Consider the following 18747-nt stretch of genomic DNA (forward strand, 5'->3'; position numbering starts at 1 on the left):
ACACTTCTTCCTTATTTAAGTCGATTCTTGATATAAGATGAAAATATGAGAGGTTGAAAAAATGACAAGTGGTGTGGTTTTTTTTTTATCTTGACGCAAAGGAAGAAGAATATTTAAGAGTTAAATAATTCCTGGTTTGACGTACGTAGTTTTTTCCGAGATTTCTGGATGAACCTCGTTATTTTTTTACTTTAGTTATACACGTTCACGTTATCCATATATTTGCACTACTATAATGTTATTGAAAGATAACCCTGTTCTTTGAATTTTAAAACAAGTAGAAATACAAAATTAGTTAAAAAATCATGAATAAAAGAACATCCAATAAAAGAATTGTGCCCGGCTCCTCCACCATGACTTAGGTTTGGGGGACTAAAGACAAAGATAATGTAAATAAAACTAAGAGCTTTCAATTTATGATCCTTTTACTTTGGATTCAAACGCCAAAAGAGGCTGTTACATGTAATCATCACAACAATCATGGTTAAGACAATACAGTCCCTTAACATACAGATTCAACATACAGATACATATAACAATTTACAGAAAAGTTGAAACAAGCCAGCACAGTTATAGATAATCGCTGTTTTCTCGGAAGACCGTTACAACAGGAAGTTATTGCGTAACATTCAAGATAATGCATATTTAAGGTTTTATCTTGTTGAATAACACACTGAGGGGTGTCAGGGTTGGTCAAATGAAAGACCGACTGTAAAAAGTCTTTCCGCTTTGGGCAAGCATGTACAAAGAGTTCCATTTGTATGAAAACTTCAACTTGGTATCATTCTGCCTGTACAATGGCTTCCATTTTCACCACAGGCATTTGTCTAAAAAAAAATCCTTTTTTGAGACAAGTGCCTGTGATTTTCACGAATTAAAGAATACGTGGTGTAGTGTGGAGAAAAAATAAACGTAGAACTTGTCCTGACTGGTCAGGTATCCCTGATCCTTAACTTCTTTGCATTGAATCCTTCAAGTGTACAAAACAAATGCATTTATATAAAATGTTATAATATAGAAGATATATCTTATACACAGGCACTTGTCTAAAAAAAAATCTTATATAGCTTAATATAGACAAGTACCTGTGATAAAACACCGTCAAACATCCAAACATACTGTCCACACTCATCTGTATCCACACTGGTACAGTTTATAAGATATCTTATAAAGTTTATGAGATATCTTGACGGTTAGAATAAAAAGCAAAACGGCTTGACATATATATATATATATATGGTACATGAGTGCATGACACTTTTTCACCACACCAGAGACGTATAATACAAAGTATTATATGTCTCTGACCACACCGACTAAAAACCATTCAATGATATATACTAAGATTCATGATACCCGCGGCAGCTAAAAAAACTCGTTCGGTCAAAATAAATATTATCAATATCCTTTTAAAAATAAATTTTGAATATCATTAACTCTTTAAACTTCTACACAATTTTTTGTATAACCTTATATTATGATTACGATCCTTTACCCCGGCAAGTATCACAATTCAATATTTGAATCCTTTGCGTTGTTCAATTTGTAAATTAAAAGAAATGTGTTTAAAGTGTCTGCACCTCTGTTAATACCTCCCGAAAGTTGTTACTCGGAATATCTAAATAAGAACTGAAGTTCACAAAATAAACGTTTGCAGCGCTTCAGAGGTGCTCTTAATTCAGGAGTCAAATGCAAGTAAAAAGAGTATTTCGGAATTCCGTTATTTGTTTGGGCTTTTAGTTTTTTCTCCACTTTGATGACGTTGTACACAAAATATCTTTACTTTCTGTTTGTCAGGGAAACATGATCAGCTTTCGTTAATCATGTAATCTTGTAACCCTGATTTCACATCAGTCGAAACATGTCTATGGTCATCATTTGGAGTGTCAGGACCAGATAAAGTCGATTAAAATTATTGTAAACATCTAGTAGGTCGAATGATCTCGCATAGAATTAATTACGAATCCGTTGTAAATTTACCATAAACTGATAAAAACGTTCCTACAAACTGACAAAAACACAACACCTGAAAGATGAATTACTCTGTACGTCTATAAAAATTAAACGTTCAGTTCATCAATAAACGCACCTACATCTATAGATATTAAGTATAACCACTGGATTTGAAAAAAAGTTATAATATAACTACCCCTTTCAAGCATGTCAAGAAATAAATTACAACTTTTTGCATCAAGTATATATATACTAATCGGTCTCACTAATTAGCGACAACAAGCGTCAACAAGCGACAAGAAGCGACAACAAGAATTATTTTAGCGACAACAAGCGACAAGAAACTATTTAGCGACAAGAAAACATTTTTTTTTTAATTAAAATTAATTATTGCAATAAATATTAAAAGAACATGCAAAAGAAAATAATTTTAGCGACAAGAAAGTTAAAATTGATAGAAAAAAATGAAACATTATTTACATAATATTTTATCATCTATTATGAATAACAGCCAGTATTACGTTTAATTATTGTATTATGAGATTACTTTTCCTTGTGTTTTAGAACATATTATTTATCTTATAATTTGTTTTTTAAAACTCTTTTCGTGCAATATGTATTAAGCTCGCAAAATGAATTACCTGTGCATCATTGTCGTGAAAATATTGACACAAATTGTGAAATACAAAGAACTGAAACCAAACAGGAGGAAAAGAAAATTGAAATGTGAATGTTTTCATCTTTTTATTTATTTATTGCCTCATTAAACGATATTTATCATGTTTATGCATATTGATTGAAGATGAAAGGAAATTAATGGCAATCTTGAGTTTTCAACAGGTGTTCAATATTTACAATGATTGTATATTCTGGCGCGTGTAATTGTATAGTCTGACGCGTGTACAAAGTTGAAAGTGTTAATTGGATGTTATTGTAGCAATAAAACAGGGGACACGCGACTCGTTAATCTCATTTGATGTTCCACATTGTGTGTACTGTTATTACCTTAGGGTGAAGCCACATCTAATGTTGTTCCTATCAAGAACAATGAATTATACTGTTAGAAAGGAAATAATATTTCATGTTTTTGTTTCAATAAATCCTTCAAAGGAAAGCTAGTTGACCTTTTTTTTTTTCTTTTTGTTTCAATTTTATAGCATGTGCATTTCCTTTACTCTACCAAGCTGACTGAAGCCATTCAACTTTTATGTTTAGTATAAAGTAAATTGTCAGCATTTCAGTATTATTCTCGCAAAAGTACGTGCTCTGTATATGGACCCCAAGGTAGAACCACGCCTCGTCGTGGGGTCTGGAAACACGCTTAAATAATAAAGATGGCAAAGCGTGGCTGAGAGTTCTACAAATAAAGCAAGCATCGAATTGACATAACAAGAGTACACTTAGAGCATAGTATGAAGCAAATGAATCAAAATATTATATTCCATTATGCCTGCTCCATATATATCTCCATTCGTTTATTCATACTTTGACTTTGATGAAAACAGATACATACATTATCTTATACATATTCTTCATATTTAAAAATTAAAAAAAAGAAGCTCAATCTCTTTCTTTTTCACAAATGTTAAATTCTTCATCTACCAATATACTAATATAAACTTCACAATCTCTTTCTTTCTCACAAATGTTTCATTTCTTCGTCTATCTATATAATAAAACATTTTAATTAGACATATCTGCTCGTATATTTAAAAAAAAAAAACATTAAATACAAATTTCTTTATATCTAATAAAAAAAAAATGTTTTCTTGTCGCTAAATAGTCTTCTTGTCGCTTGTTGTCGCTAAAATAATTTTTGTTGTCGCTTCTTGTCACTTGTTGTCGCTTCTTGACGCTTGTTGTCGCTAATTAGTGAGACCCATACTAATTATTATACATGAGGTTATTTGAATAATAAGAATAAGATGATGTGGTTACACCTCTCCACCAGAGACCTTAACAACTACAGGTCATTGTAAAGCCTTCAATAATGCGCAAAATTCCAACCGCATACTTAGTTGGCTAAAAGAATGCTTTGAAATGTAAAATTAAAAGCCAATCTCATGATTTCAAGTTGATTTGTATGCCCCACCTACATGTACAATAGTAGAGGGGCATTATGTTTTCTGGTCTGTCCGCATACCTTCCAACATTTCACATGCAAGATGGCTCTCATAGTCCTACAAAACCTGAAAAGTGGCCTTCAAACTTATTTTAATGATATCTATTTGCCTCTTCATACTTCTGCAATCATAAAACCATGGTAAAATTTATTGTTTTGATTTAAATTGTGGACAAAATTGCTCTTTCAAATTTCTAATTGGGAGGCTCCATGGGGGAAAACTCCATGTGACAGTTGGCAAGTATGCCTCTGTTGGTCTGTCCTGCTTCAGGTGAAAATTTTGGTCAAGGTAGTTTTTGATGAAGTTGAAATCTCAACTTTAAACTTAGTACACATGTTCTCTACATGCATGATATGTATTATATTCATGATCTTTCTAATGTTAATTCAAATTAGAGTTTTTACCCAAATTTCACGGTCCATTGAACAAAGAAAATGGTAATGCATGTACTATGGGCACATTCTTGTTTATAAATGCATCTCAGTGGTCTTGTTGTAGCCTGAGGTGTAGGTGGTTGATGGTTTGAACTCTAGCCCATGCCTAACCTAAGTCTAACAGTCAGGGGAATATCTGATATATCATGTGTATATACATGATATATATATATATATATAAAAGTTATTTATAAAATCTCTGTTTTAAGTACAATTGTAGCAAGTTCAATATTTTGTAAGAAAGTATGATTTTGTAGTTTTACCAAAATTTTAAATATACATGATATATTGGTTTATATAAAAAAGAAGATGTGGTATGATTGCCAATGAGTCCACAAGACACCAAAATAACACAGACATTAAAACCTATAGGTCACCTTACAGCCTTCAACAATGAACAAAGCCCATACAACATAGCTATAAAAGGCCCCAATATGACAATGTAAAGCAATTCAAACCAGAAAACTAACGGCCTTATTTATATAAAAAAATGAACGACTATATCTTATCATGCTTATCATGTTTATTATCATGATTATATATAAGTAGCAAGGTTTATCACTATGATTCAATCATTTAGCTGTAAATTCTATATTTCTCCAGCAGTGGGAGTATTTTGCCTGTATAATTGTAAACCAGTTAACACTGAAAAAAAACCTGCAGATCCCAGCCATGTGTGATATCAGAATCAGAATTTTTAGAAACTTCTCTTAAACAGACAAAATGCTGATTTTTCATGAGTGACAGCTGCTTAAGAAAAGTTAGACGCTACATATTTTTATGTCTAAAAAATGATTCTTTTTCAGTTTTTGTATTTTAGTTTCATTTTTGAATATTTTACACCTTATTATCTAACTAGTTGGTAATAATTTCCCCCAAAAAATGAAAGACTACATATCTTTAACACAATCAAAAGATTGATTTCTGTTAGTCCTTGGTTGGAGAGGGGGAAAAAATGAAGTTTTGCAACCTATAACATGTTTAATGTTGCCAAAAAAAAAAGTTTTGATAGGAATATAGTGATTGAAATAAGAGGTATAATTTTATATTTAACCAATTATTGATGCATTTTTAGAAGAACAGTAAAACTAACCACAAAATTACAACATGAATGACGAAGATAGAAGAAAATTACAGACCAGTCGTTCATTTCTTGTAAAGAATATAGAAAATATAGAGGATATAAATGAAGAGTTATATACACGTGAAGTGTTCACCGATGGAATGAAAGCTGATGTTGAGGTACCTTTGTTTTATAATTTCATCAGTCAGGGGACTTACTTAAATAAGTGATTTTCTAAATCACTGATTTAAGTAACATTATTTCCATAAAGGTTGGAAGTTAGAGTTGTCTTTCTTTAATAATCACCTATTTAAGTAGTACAAATTAATCACTAGAAGAAGTGATTTAATTTTTACTGTAGCTTTAAATATAGAATACTAATGATCCAGGGACTAATTATGTTTCTAAACTTATCAGAACCAACATCTGTGTTGTCTAGGATGACCAGGTCATTTCAGGTGATGACCTTGTACTGAATCTAGGATAATGACATAAAAATCACTTGTTTAAGTATCAGACCTCAATTTCCTTCCCAAGAATCATTTCTTTAAGTAGCATTCTTTTAATAATCCCTACTAATTTCAACACCCCCGAACAGTGAGATTTTTATCGCGAACAGTAGAATTTTATTACATAATCTGAAAGATGAAACCTTGAACTTCACAGGAAAAATACTCCCACTGCTGGGAAAAATCTTTTAAGAAAGTATCAGTTCATTATGTAAAGCCATTATTATAGCATTTTTTCAACTAAAATAGAATTTTCAGCTAAATGATAGCATCAAAGGCAGAAACCTTTCTACTTAAAAGAAGCAAAAAGTTTATTTTTTTTTAATTTTACTAATTAAAAGATATTATTTAAACCTATGTGTTTAAAATTTGGAAAAAAATGCAAAATTCCAATTTGTGCCAAAACCACGATTTTGCTACTCAAATTAGTGATTTAAAAATCACCTATTTCAGTAAGTCCCCTGACTGTTCATTGGTTGATCTTGAAAAAGGGACAGGATGGGTTCTATAGATTAAACAGTTGAATACTGTCACAGGTAACGTTACGTTATGAACGACCTCATATGAACATTATCAGTTGATGATAACCATTTTGAAAAGAAAAAAAAAACGAAATACCAATTCTAATACTTGTGATTTTAATGTGAATGGTCACTTTTAGGTAAATGAAGTGTTTATGAAATTGACCAATATGATTACAATTAAATTTGCACTCTTTATCTCATGTTTTTTATGCTTGATTCCTGGGTTGGGATAAAATATGTGAGTGCAGAGATTTAATTTTAATCAGAATGGAAATTTACAAACATGAACTAATTAAAGTCAAAACTGAGAATAGACTTATTTAACTCTTTGTCTATTTAAAGGCCAGTTTTCAGTGGTGAAGAATCTAGAGAGAACCACTAACTTTCAGTTAATTAATATAAAATTTAGTTCGAAGTGGAAGAAGATACCTTACCATGAACCAGGTTCATGAGGTTCAAACTCACAATCTGAGTGTTAACAGGCAAGTGGTCAATGGAGATCAAGTAACTTGACCATTGTTGACCACATGCATGACTTGACCACCAACAGCTCCAGTAAAGATAATAATTGAATTTTGTTTCTTACAATTGTAATATTTTTCAATAAGTTTCCTTTATTTTTGTTATTTATATAAGTAAAATAATGTAATTTTTGTTAAGTTAGCTACAGTCATTTGACAGTCTGAGAGCTCAAAAAAGATTTTTTTTTCTTTTTTTTAAAAACAAAGAAAGTGTTGTCTTTGAATTTATTTTACTTATATTTTATATAGGTCCAAGACACTAAGGAAAAAAAAGTGAGGAAATTTCTAGATATACTCCCAAGAAGAGGACCTGAAGCATTTGACATCTTTCTGGATGTACTAAATCAAACCAAGAATAAACATGTTTACGATAGATTAATGACAGGATCTCCTGGTACTACTTATCAAAGATCATATATTGCACAGCCTCTTAATCTTCCCACTATAGGGGGAGATAACCAACTACCAGAAAGTAAGTTTGAAATAGAGAGGACTTTAAAGGGAGATGATTTTTATAATCATTGACTAAATTTAGTAATTTTTGCAGTATTTTTTGCATTGTGAAAATTGTTACGGTATTAGTACATAAAATAAAAAGACAATTTTTTTATGCCTCATTTCTTGAATTAACAATAATTGATCTCACATTTGTTCCATAATTGCAATCGCTAATGCACACACATATTTCTGAATTTGCATTTGTGGTAGTTCTATGCATCAAGTTATCATCTGAAACAGAATAAAACCTATTGTGTTTTTGAGTTACCAATTTTTTTTTAATTTCATGGGTACAGATAAATCACAAATTTATATTTTCAGCAAAATATTTATTCTATATGTTTTTATGCACACTTTGAGAAGACCACAAAAGTTTGTTGCGTTTCAAGTTTTGTTGAAGGCCATACAGTGATCTATAATTGCTTAAAACAATGTCGTTTGGACTCTGTTAGATAGTTGTCTCTTTTGCAATCATACCACATCTCATTTTGATCTTATTTGGTTTATAAAGTACTTTTTATATTTACAGCATGGCCAGATGAAAGAAGTATTTTGGAGGCATCCCAATGTAAAATAAAACCCCATGATCCTTCACTGATGCAACTTGCAGTCTCTGGAAGGGTAAGATTCTAAAGCAATCAAAAATCAGATTAGAGAAAAATGGGCCCTTCACTTATCTAGTACATGTAGTTTAAAAAGAGGGTCTATTTACATTTGAACAAATGATTAATTTTTTTTTTAAATATGCATTTGTTGTGTATAAATTTATCTTTTTTCTTCAGATGTTGTCATTTATTCTGTAAGGGTTATTCCATTAAAATGTATGTGGGAGGGTAGGAAGAAAAGTTAATTATTGAATGTGAGTCCTTGATCTTTTTTTCAGTATGCTTCTATTGCCATTAAGTGAAATTATCTAAAAAAAAAAAAGGGTTCTTGGTTGTAGGGATATTTTGAAAGTCCTTTCCTACCATCCTACATGCATTTTAATGGAATAATGAAAAACGTATCAACATTTTCATAAGATTATCTTTACCTGTTTACTATAAATTGCTTTGTTTTTGTCATTAAAAGGTTAGAAAAAGCTTTTATGAAAATAGTTCGAAAATTATATATAAATGAAAGCTAAGATTGTTAGAAGTTATAAATGGTTTAAAAGAAGGGGAAATAATCCAAATAATTTAAATGAATAAATTTATTTTCATTCCCAATGACTGCATCTCAAATCTTCAGTCAATAACCATTTAAGGAGGTAGACCTAGGTTAAGGGAGATAACTCTTAAAATCATCAGTACGTTTGTTTCAACCATTTTCAAAAATATATTCTAAGCGTCTAGGTTACATAGATTATTTTCAATCTGTTTCAGGTAAATGCTTAAAATACATTGGTGAACTTTACTTTTACAAACGCTTAACTGATTTAAAGAGTTATCTCCCTGAACCAAGGACTACCCCCTTAAAATATTTTTTTAGGCATACCAAATGAAGAGGAATCCAAGAGGCAGAGCTGTGATTATAAACAATAAAATATTCCACGGACCAGTTCAGAAGATCGACGGTAAAAACAGAGTGATGTTAGCCATGAGGGAAGGTACCGATGAAGATGTCCAAGGATTACATAAACTGTTTACAGATCTCCATTTTCATGTAAAGATTCACAAAGATAAAAATGCCCAGGTACTTTATAAACTAGAATTTTTGAATTTATTACAGAAAATGGGACTGAGCTGTTTTACTATCTGTCTTTCCTTACTTTTCTGAACATAAAAAAGAATGGCAGTCAGTTTATTATGAAAATAACAGGTGTACTTTAATAATAATCAAAGTTTTAGAAATCAGAAACTATTTTTTATGGCTTTTCAAGGGGAGGTCACAGGTGTCTATAAATTCGTTGATTTAAGGGTCATGGGGTAAAAGCATTACAATTGTGTTCAGGAACACACATTACTATTGATATTGAACAAAAAAGAAGATTAAAACAAAAACATTTTTTTTAAGATAATTACAAATAATATGATATATTTATTGTTGTTGCATTTTATTTTTTATTTTATTTTATAGAAAATCGTAGATATTTTACGAGAGGAAGCAAGTGATGTAGGGTTCCACAGAAATGCTGATTGTTTTATTCTGATCATTCTCACCCACGGAAAACAAAATGCTATTTATGGTAGTGATGGCAAAACTGTAGAAATAAGAGATATTAAAGACATGTTTAATGCAAGGAATTTCCCTTGTATGGAGAATAAACCAAAGCTGTTCTTCATTCAGGCCTGTAGAGGGGGTATGTATTCTATGATTCTATTCATAATATATAAAAAAGAAGATGTGGTATGATTACCAATGAGACAACTATCCACAAAAGACCAAAATGACACAGACATTAACAACTATAGGTCACCGTACGGCCTTCAACAATGAGCAAAGCCCATACCGCATAGTCAGCTATAAAAGGCCCCGATAAGAAAATGAAAAATTATTTAAACGAGTAAACTAACGGCCTTATTTATGTAAAAAATGAACGAAAAATAAATATGTAACACATAAACAAACGACAACCACTGAATTACAGGCTCCTGGCTTGGGACAGGCACATACATAAATAATGTGGCGGGGTTAAGCATGTTAGCTGGATCCCAACCCACCCCTTATCAATAAGTTGGCTACTGTGGATTCATTAGTATTAGTGGGTACAAGGATCCCACTTATTTAAATGTTCAACAAATTACAAATTTTCTATCAGAATGAAGGCAGACTTTGTTAAAACATTGACATAAGATACCCAAGTATTCCTCAATCCAAGAAAATTGGTACCCAAGAAATATTATGAATCCATAGAATATATTGCAACCACATTGACCCTCAATTAGAACATATATGCAAATAATTTCATTACACTTTTCTCAAAAACTATCCAGCAGAACATACATGTCAAGTGACATGATATTCGTGTGTAATACACGCTTTTTCAACGGTTTACACGCGAGGATTTTGTCACATGGCGTGTACACGCTTTTCACCACTTTACACGCAATTACACGCTTTTTCGTTCTTTTTCATTTTTTGGTCGTTAGTGATATCGCTATTCTCGGGTTTTTTCCTTATTCGGCGATAAATACCGAAAAGTTCGAAGTAATTGTTTAGCTGCCAAATGGTTTAAAAATATTTTCTATATGGACAAACAGTAAAAGGTAAGTAGTTTGTGATTAGTTTTAACGATTTTGTGACTTTCTTTCAAATTCACTTTAATGGGGAAATGTGCACAGAAAGGGGTTCCTTTCAGGGCCTGTACCGTCGTCTAAAGTGCCGATTGATAAGCCAAAACGATGTGTACGGCAAGATTCAAAAATTATATTTTGGAGTTCGAGTTTAAATGATCGAGTGAAAAGTAACGCATAATTTGTGCATTCTATGTTGCAATGATAAAAAAAAAAAACAATACATGTGAGAGGAGAAATACAATGTAGCTATTTGAATAAGCATTTCACATATTTATCTAATGGAAATCAAATTTATAAAACATTTTTCTTTTTCAATTTCAGTTTCAAATCTAGCCAACAAGGCAACAGATTTATACAGGCCATGGGGATAAAAATATCACAGAACTGTTGGATCAGCTCTCATAGTACCGGCTTTCTTCTGATGAACTATCCAGTTTTAACCAGGCAATAGCAATGGGAGCAATGGCAGAGATAATAAATGACATTTTACATTGCCAAAAAAAACCAACATGATTATGACATTCTTTCAAATCTTGATGAAGCTAATTCAGTCAAATATCAATTCCTACTGTGGGAGAGCCTTTTCAATTATAAAGAAATTGACACTGAATTCTGATCAAGTGACTGTGTTACATTTGTATTGTGTGCTGTTATCAAATAAATGTAATTAACTTGCAACTGGCAGTTGTTTTGAATATGTGCCTAGTGGTGGTGCTTTAAAAGCAACATAAAAGACCACTGTTTAATACAATAAAAGTTCACAGTAGAATATATATATTGTTTTTTTATATTAACAAATGTGTATGAAATTATGAACATTACCACATTCATATTAACAAGTCGGCATCTATGTCACGCGTTTTCACACGCTTTTTGACATATCATGTCATGTCATGACATGATTTCCCATTGTCAGAGGTTGACATGTATGGCAGAATGACTTCATATTTGGTCATCAGCTATATGAAACAAAGTGATGCGTTGGAGGTGTAAGCTGAAATATCCTTAAAGGATTTTTTTGCCAATACTTTGAATTATAGAGAACAGCTGTTTTCTTCTCTTTGGTCCAGTTGTTGTCTCATGGACACATTCTTAATTTCCATTCTCAATTTTTTTTTTTTGGCAAATTTCTCAATACTACTTGTAGCAAACAAGCTTCATAATTTGTTAGCAGCTTATTGACATTGAGTCGTAATTGTGTATTTTCATCATATATGTCAAGCACCTACCTCTTGTTTAAGGATACTTTGGTGTTTGGTGTATACTTAACACAAAAATTAGTGCATTCTTTATTTTTCTTTATTTTAGAGGAATATGATGGGGGCAGGAATAAGACTGTTCCTGATGCATCAAGTACTGATTGTGCAATGTCTGGTAATGTGGTCAATCTGGCATTAGAAAGAACAATAAAGGACTTTGAAAGAATTTCTGTAAATAACGCCAATGATACGGATGCAACAGTGGAGAAAAGTGTGGCAACGGATTCACATCGGCTGGTTGCTATGGCCACAACAATGGGTTTGTAAATAATTATCTAAATTGCTTGTACCTTCAGAGGATAGTGCAGCTTATAAGAAAAATGGGGAATTAAACATGGTATCACAAATATTGATACTGTGAAGTAATTATCATTTTGAGGATACCAATTTTCATGGATTTTGAGTTTAAAGGTCTATATATATCGTCATTGAAAAAACTAGATGCAGGGGAATTTGAACAAACTATAGATTATTCTTCATTGGCTAGAGGTATAGGGATTGGGTTGAGCTCTCACTAAACATGTTAACACTCATTGATTTATGTGCATGTCCCAAGTCAGACCTTTGTTAGTATTGGTTGTTTTAATTTTAGTTCATTTATGCATTTTTGGAGTTCAGTATGACATCCATTTTAACTGAACTAGGACACATTTTTGTTAAGGTGCCATCTTGGGCCCATCTTTGGGTGTGGGATTTACAACTTTTGTTTGTCTAGTTGATGTATGCCAAATAAATTTTGTAAATGTATAAGTTCAAAGAAGCCAGATTGCAGCAAGTCACATAGATTATGATTTTTTTGTTTTAGACAGCTGGTTTCACTGCATGTAATTTGACTGGAGTTTTTGTTCCATTTTTTTGTAAAAAATAAACATTTTTTTGTAATTTCAGACATGGTATCCTTTAGGAACAGAATTCTAGGTTCCTGGTTCATGCAGGCAGTTATCTATGTTTTCAGGAAGTGTTCACATAATGAAGACATTCTTTCCATGTTGTCAGATGTAAGTTAGTTGACATAAACCACAAGTTGTTGAGAAAAAGGGGGAGGGGACATGGTCTAACAGTAGCAATGTAAAGTTATAAAATATTTAAAAAAGAAGATGTGGTATGATTGGCAACGCAACAACTCTTCACCAGAGACCATATGACATAGATTTAACAACTATAGGTCACCTAAAATCTTCAACAATGAGCAAAACCCATACTGCATATAGCCAGTTATAAATCCTGAAGTGACAAATATAAAACAATTGGATAAAATAAAATAGATATCTTTGTACAAAAATCAACCCAAAAAAAAAATCATTTTGGCCCCAGATGACTTTAATGTTTATATCATTGGAAAAGCTTCAAATTATCTGCCTTTGGTAAAAAAAATCCATTTCTTTGCTTTAAAATTGAAATATCTTTTTTAACTCATCGTTGACCTATATTTTGATTTTTTTCTTCAAATAACTGTACTTAAACTTAACTATTGTAAAATTTAAGGGATTTCTGTAATATAGTTCTTTTTTTATTTCAATATTACTTTTTTTTCTCCTATTAGTTCAACAGAAAAAAAGTACCTTAACAAATCTGCATGCTTCTTTTCGAAGGCAGATGAAGGGTGACCCCATAATTTCATCTAATTTTTCCATTAAGAATAGGATAAAGTTTAAGGAAAAAAATTGAAATCTATATTTAAAAAAGAAATTGATTTATACCAGCAAGCCCCCTTAAGTTTGTTATTTTCATGTGTACTACTGGGTTCAGTACAGTTGATTATGCTATTGCAAGTGAGAGTCTCCTGCCTGAGGTAAAATACTTTAAAACAAATGACTTTACATATTTATCAGTCAGGGGACTTACTGAAATAAGTGATTTTTAAATCACTTATTTGAGTAGCAAATTCGAGGTTTTGTCACAAATTGGGATTATGTAGTTTTTTCAAAATTTTAAACACATAGGTTTAAATAATATCTTTTAATTAGTAAAATTAAAAAAAAATGAACTTTTTGCTTCTTTTAAGTAGCAAGGTTTATGCCTTTGATGCTATCATTTAACTGAAAATTCTATTTTAGTGGAAAAAATGCTATAATAATGGCTTTACATAATGAACTGATACTTTCTTAAAAGATTTTTCCCAGCAGTGGGAGTATTTTTCCTGTGAAGTTCAAGGTTTCATCTTTCAGATTATGTAATAAAATTCTACTGTTCGCGATAAAAATTCCACTGTTCGGGGGTGTTGAAATTAGTGGGGGTTATTAAAAGAATGATACTTAAAGAAGTGATTTTTGAGAAGGAAATTGAGGTCTGATACTTAAACAAGTGATTTTTATGTCATTATCCTAGATTCAGTACAAGGTCATCACCTGAAATGACCTGGTCATCCTAGACAACACAGATGTTGGTTCTGATAAGTTTAGAAACGTAATTAGTCCCTGGATCATTAGTATTCTATATTTAAAGCTACAATAAGATTAAATCACTTCTTCTAGTGATTAATTTGTACTACTTAAATAGGTGATTATTAAAGAAAGACAACTCTAACTTTCAACCTTTATGGAAATAATGTTACTTGAATCAGTGATTTAGAAAATCACTTATTTAAGTAAGTCCCCTGACTGTTTATCAGATCATGTTCAAATAAACTTATATATGAATTGTTCTATTATATCAGATACATGTATGAAGAAATGTTTAGATGAAAAGAGATGGCATTTGATAAAATCATACAAATGGACAGAATTGTCATCTTCAAAATTAATTGATGTTCTATCAACAGAAAATGTTAAAAAGGAAATTTTAGATTTAGAGATGCAACATTTTGATAGCAATAAACTAGGCGTTGATGGTGCAACTGAAAAACTTACCAAAATTATACAAACTGTTGCAGAAAATACATGTAAAGTCATATCTAAACCAACAAAAAAGAAAAAGAAAAAAATTAAACAAGTATGGTCAGATAATGTAGTATATGAAACAAGAAGACAAATAAACTTTTTAGGAAATAAAATCAAGAATAACTTAAATGACAAAAGTTTAAAACCTAAATATTCTGAATTATGTAAAAAACTAAAAAAAAATGATTAAACAGAAAAAATTTGAATATCACCAAAAACTTTATAAATCACTTTCAGATAATTTTAAAAATAATCCAAAAGAATACTGGAATATTCTAAAGGCAATAAAAAAGAAACCAAATATTGAAGAAGATATTCCTGAAATTTTAATGAATGAAAATAAAATCATAAAACATTTTCAGGATCAGGGTACACCAGCCTCATATGATAAATCCTTTGTAAATAAACTGGAACGTGAACTAAACATTCTAGAAGATAATATTGAATTGAATATGGAAACTGATGCACCAATTACATTTGCTGAGGTAAAATTGGTCATTTCAAACCTTAAAGTAAACAAATCAGCAGGTCCAGATAGAATTGTGAATGAAATACTCAAACACTCACAACCTGTGATAATTAATTCTATTGTAAAAGTTTTTAATTTGATTTTAAAGACAGGTAATTATCCAGATTCTTGGAAATTATCTTTCATGATCCCTTTACATAAAAAAAGGTGACAAGTTAGACCTTAATAATTATAGAGGAATTTCTCTTATAAGTAATCTACCAAAAATGTTTAATGCCATATTGAATAATAGACTAATCAAGATTGTTGACAAACAATTAAGTGATTGTCAGTTTGGTTTTAGAGAAAATCACAGAACAGCTGATAGCATCTTTTTATTAAAGTCCTTGATAAATAAATATTTACATAAAGAGAAAAAAAAAGATTTATGCCTGCTTCATAGATCTGAAAAAGGCTTTTGATTCAGTATGGAGAACTGCTTTACTTTATAAATTATGTAAAATGGGAGTTGGCAGGTCTTTTTATAGAGTTTTAAAACAACAATACTTAAATACTAAATCATCTTTAAAATATAAAGATTATGTATCAGAATATTTTAATATTGCTAGAGGGGTTAAACAAGGAGACACACTAAGCCCCACTTTATTTAATGTCTTTATAAATGATATTGTAAAAAATTTTGAGGGAAATGATTCAAGTCCCCTTAAGCTTATAAATAGTAAGGTGGGATGCCTCCTTTTTGCAGATGATCTTTTAATCCTGTCAGAATCAAAAGAGGGTCTTCAAAACAGTTTAAGTAATGTTAAATTATATTGTAACAAATGGCAACTCTCTTTGAATACAAACAAAACTAAATCCATGATTTTTAGTCAGTCAAAACATAATAGTGAAACATCACATATTTACTATTAGAATAAAGCCATAGAGAGTGTAACAGAATATTCATTTTTGGGAATGTTGATAAAATGTAATGGAAATTTATCACAAAGTACTTTAGAGTTGACAAAAAAGGCAAAAAAAGTATTTTTTGCAATAAAATCCTATACTAAATCATTGAATAATCTACCTATAAAAGTAGCAAATTATCTTTTTGATTCTTTAGTAAAACCAATTATGACCTATAATTCAGAAGTAACATATTTGGATACATATATTTCTTTTCATCGAGCCAATAACAGAGCCTTATCTTCAGGAAAAGAAATTAATCAACTTGATTTTATAGACAAAACCCCCATTGAAAATATGCATCTTAAATTTTGTAAATCTACTCTAGGAATAAGAAAAAATGCATCCAATTTAGGAGCAAGAGCTGAATTAGGGAGATTGCCTATCGAATGTTTTATTAAAACACAAACCCTTTTATATTTAGCTAGACTATATAATAATAATATTAATCCATTGATAAAGGAAGCTTTTTCTCTAGCACAGTCTCTAGATTTGACAGGAACTTACTCATGGTATACATATGCTAAAAATATTGTTAAAGAGACTAATGTTGACCTTAATATTCTTTCTACTTGTAAGGACATAAAAGATGTAAATAAAATAAAAAACGATATAAAGTTAAAAATGAAAAATAGATATGAAGATTTAATTTAAAATAAATTTCAAAACATTGATGATAAAAGTAAATTTTTTCTTTATAAAAAAATTAAAAAAGATTACAAACTAGAATCTTATCTTAATACATCTAATTTTCAGATAAGGAGATTAATCACTAAATTTAGAATAAGTGATCACTCCCTTTTGATTGAAAAGGGGAGATATTTTAAAATCCCAAGAGAGGAACGACTTTGCCATAAATGTAAAATACTAGAGGATGAGAAACATTTTTTACTCTATTGTGAGTATAATAAAACTCTAAGAAATGATTTTTTTCATCACATATGTACTGAAAATAATAACTTTAATAATTTAAATAAAGAAGAAAAAATTCAATATTTACTAAATCCATCATCGCCTTTACAAACAAATAAGTTAGGATCCTTCTTGAAAAAGTCATTAGAACTGAGGGCAGGGGACTCTTAACAACTTGTTTGTTGTTAAAAAAAAAAAAATTTTGATGCTGTTGTTATTGTGTATGTTTAATATGTATGTTTATTGTGTTTATTGTGTTAATATATGTTGGTCACAAACTGTAAAGTTTATATGACAATAAAATATTTGATTTGATTTGATTTGTTATTTTCAGAAAACATTTTCAAACTGTTTTATATACTGTTATATATTTCAGGTCAATCATTTAGTAAGTCTTGGAAGAGCTAAGGATAGGGAGAACAGAGATGCAGTTGCGGTGTCAGAGTTTGAATCAACATTATCAAAACGTTTTTATTTTTTCCCACAACAGTGTGAAACAGTGCCAATACAAGCATCAACTTCATAGGGTTATCAGTTTGAATTACATGTAAACTAAGATCATGGACTGTATTGTGAAATTTTCATGTACTTGTGATGCCAATTTCAAATAGAAAGTAAAGTAATTAAAGTGAAATTTCAAGAACATTTCATGTTTGCAAAATTTCCTAAGATATAGAGAAATATAGATTTGATCCCAAATCCTGTTTTTATTGAAATGTGTAACATGAAGTCAATGTCCTTAAAATTGAAAATGGTAGGCTTAGATATAGGAAGATGTGGTATGAGTGCCAATGAGACAACTCTCCATCCAAATAACAATTTATAAAAGTAAACCATTATAGGTCAATGTAAAACCTTCAACACGAAGCCTTGGCTCAAACCGAACAACAAGCTATAAAGGGCTCCAAAATTACTAGTTTAAAACCATTCGGCTTGCCAAGTAAAACGAGGGAAAGTGTATGTATGTTCCTATAAATCTCTATAAATATTGAACACCTTTTTTGCTAATTTTCTTTGATATCCCATTGAAACAGTCTATTCATGGGGAGGAAATCTGGGTATTGGTGGTTCCAGAAGATTTTGGCAACATTCCAGATAAACTTTGTATTGAATACATAAATGTTAATATAAAAAAGAAGATGTGGTATGATTGGCAATGAGACAACTATCCACAAAAAACCAAAATGACACAGACATTAACAACTATAGGTCACCGTACGGCCTTCAACAATGAGCAAAGCCCATACCGCATAGTCAGCTATAAAAGGCCCCGATAAGACAATGTAAAACAATTCAAACGAGAAAACTAAAGGCCTTATTTATGTAAAAAAATGAACGAAAAACAAATATGTAACACATAAACAAACGACAACCACTGAATATACAGGCTCCTGACTTGGGACAGGCACATACATAAATAATGTGGCGGGGTTAAACATG

General features: G+C 30.7%; 1 protein-coding gene across 2 annotated transcripts; it reads left to right on the forward strand.

The window, feature by feature from the left end:
- Nucleotides 1-1774: 1774 nt before the first annotated feature.
- On the forward strand, nt 1775-18006 carry LOC143056916 (caspase-7-like). Of its 2 annotated transcripts, none has more exons than XM_076230108.1 (9): nt 1775-1928; nt 5586-5752; nt 7377-7599; nt 8155-8246; nt 9096-9299; nt 9684-9906; nt 12152-12361; nt 12991-13100; nt 17684-18006. In XM_076230108.1, the coding sequence occupies exons 2-9, from the start codon at nt 5618-5620 to the stop codon at nt 17831-17833; spliced, it is 1347 nt and encodes a 448-aa protein (XP_076086223.1). In that variant the 5' UTR covers nt 1775-1928; nt 5586-5617; the 3' UTR covers nt 17834-18006. The 2 variants fall into 2 exon arrangements, with proteins under 2 accessions (XP_076086223.1, XP_076086224.1); XM_076230109.1 differs by having other exon boundaries at nt 1779-1917.
- The last annotated feature ends 741 nt before the right edge of the window (nt 18007-18747 follow it).

Source organism: Mytilus galloprovincialis, chromosome 13, assembly GCF_965363235.1.
Source record: "Mytilus galloprovincialis chromosome 13, xbMytGall1.hap1.1, whole genome shotgun sequence".
NCBI lineage: Eukaryota > Metazoa > Mollusca > Bivalvia > Mytilida > Mytilidae > Mytilus > Mytilus galloprovincialis.

What these genes read in the sequence shown, in the direction of transcription:
- LOC143056916 (XM_076230108.1), top strand. Translation starts at nt 5,618, where the DNA reads ATGAATGACGAAGATAGAAGAAAATTACAGACCAGTCGTTCATTTCTT. An exon ending in GAATGAAAGCTGATGTTGAG is followed by an intron (nt 5,753 to 7,376) that starts GTACCTTTGTTT and finishes TATTTTATATAG; the next exon opens with GTCCAAGACACTAAGGAAAA. An exon ending in TTCTTTCCATGTTGTCAGAT is followed by an intron (nt 13,101 to 17,683) that starts GTAAGTTAGTTG and finishes TATATATTTCAG; the next exon opens with GTCAATCATTTAGTAAGTCT.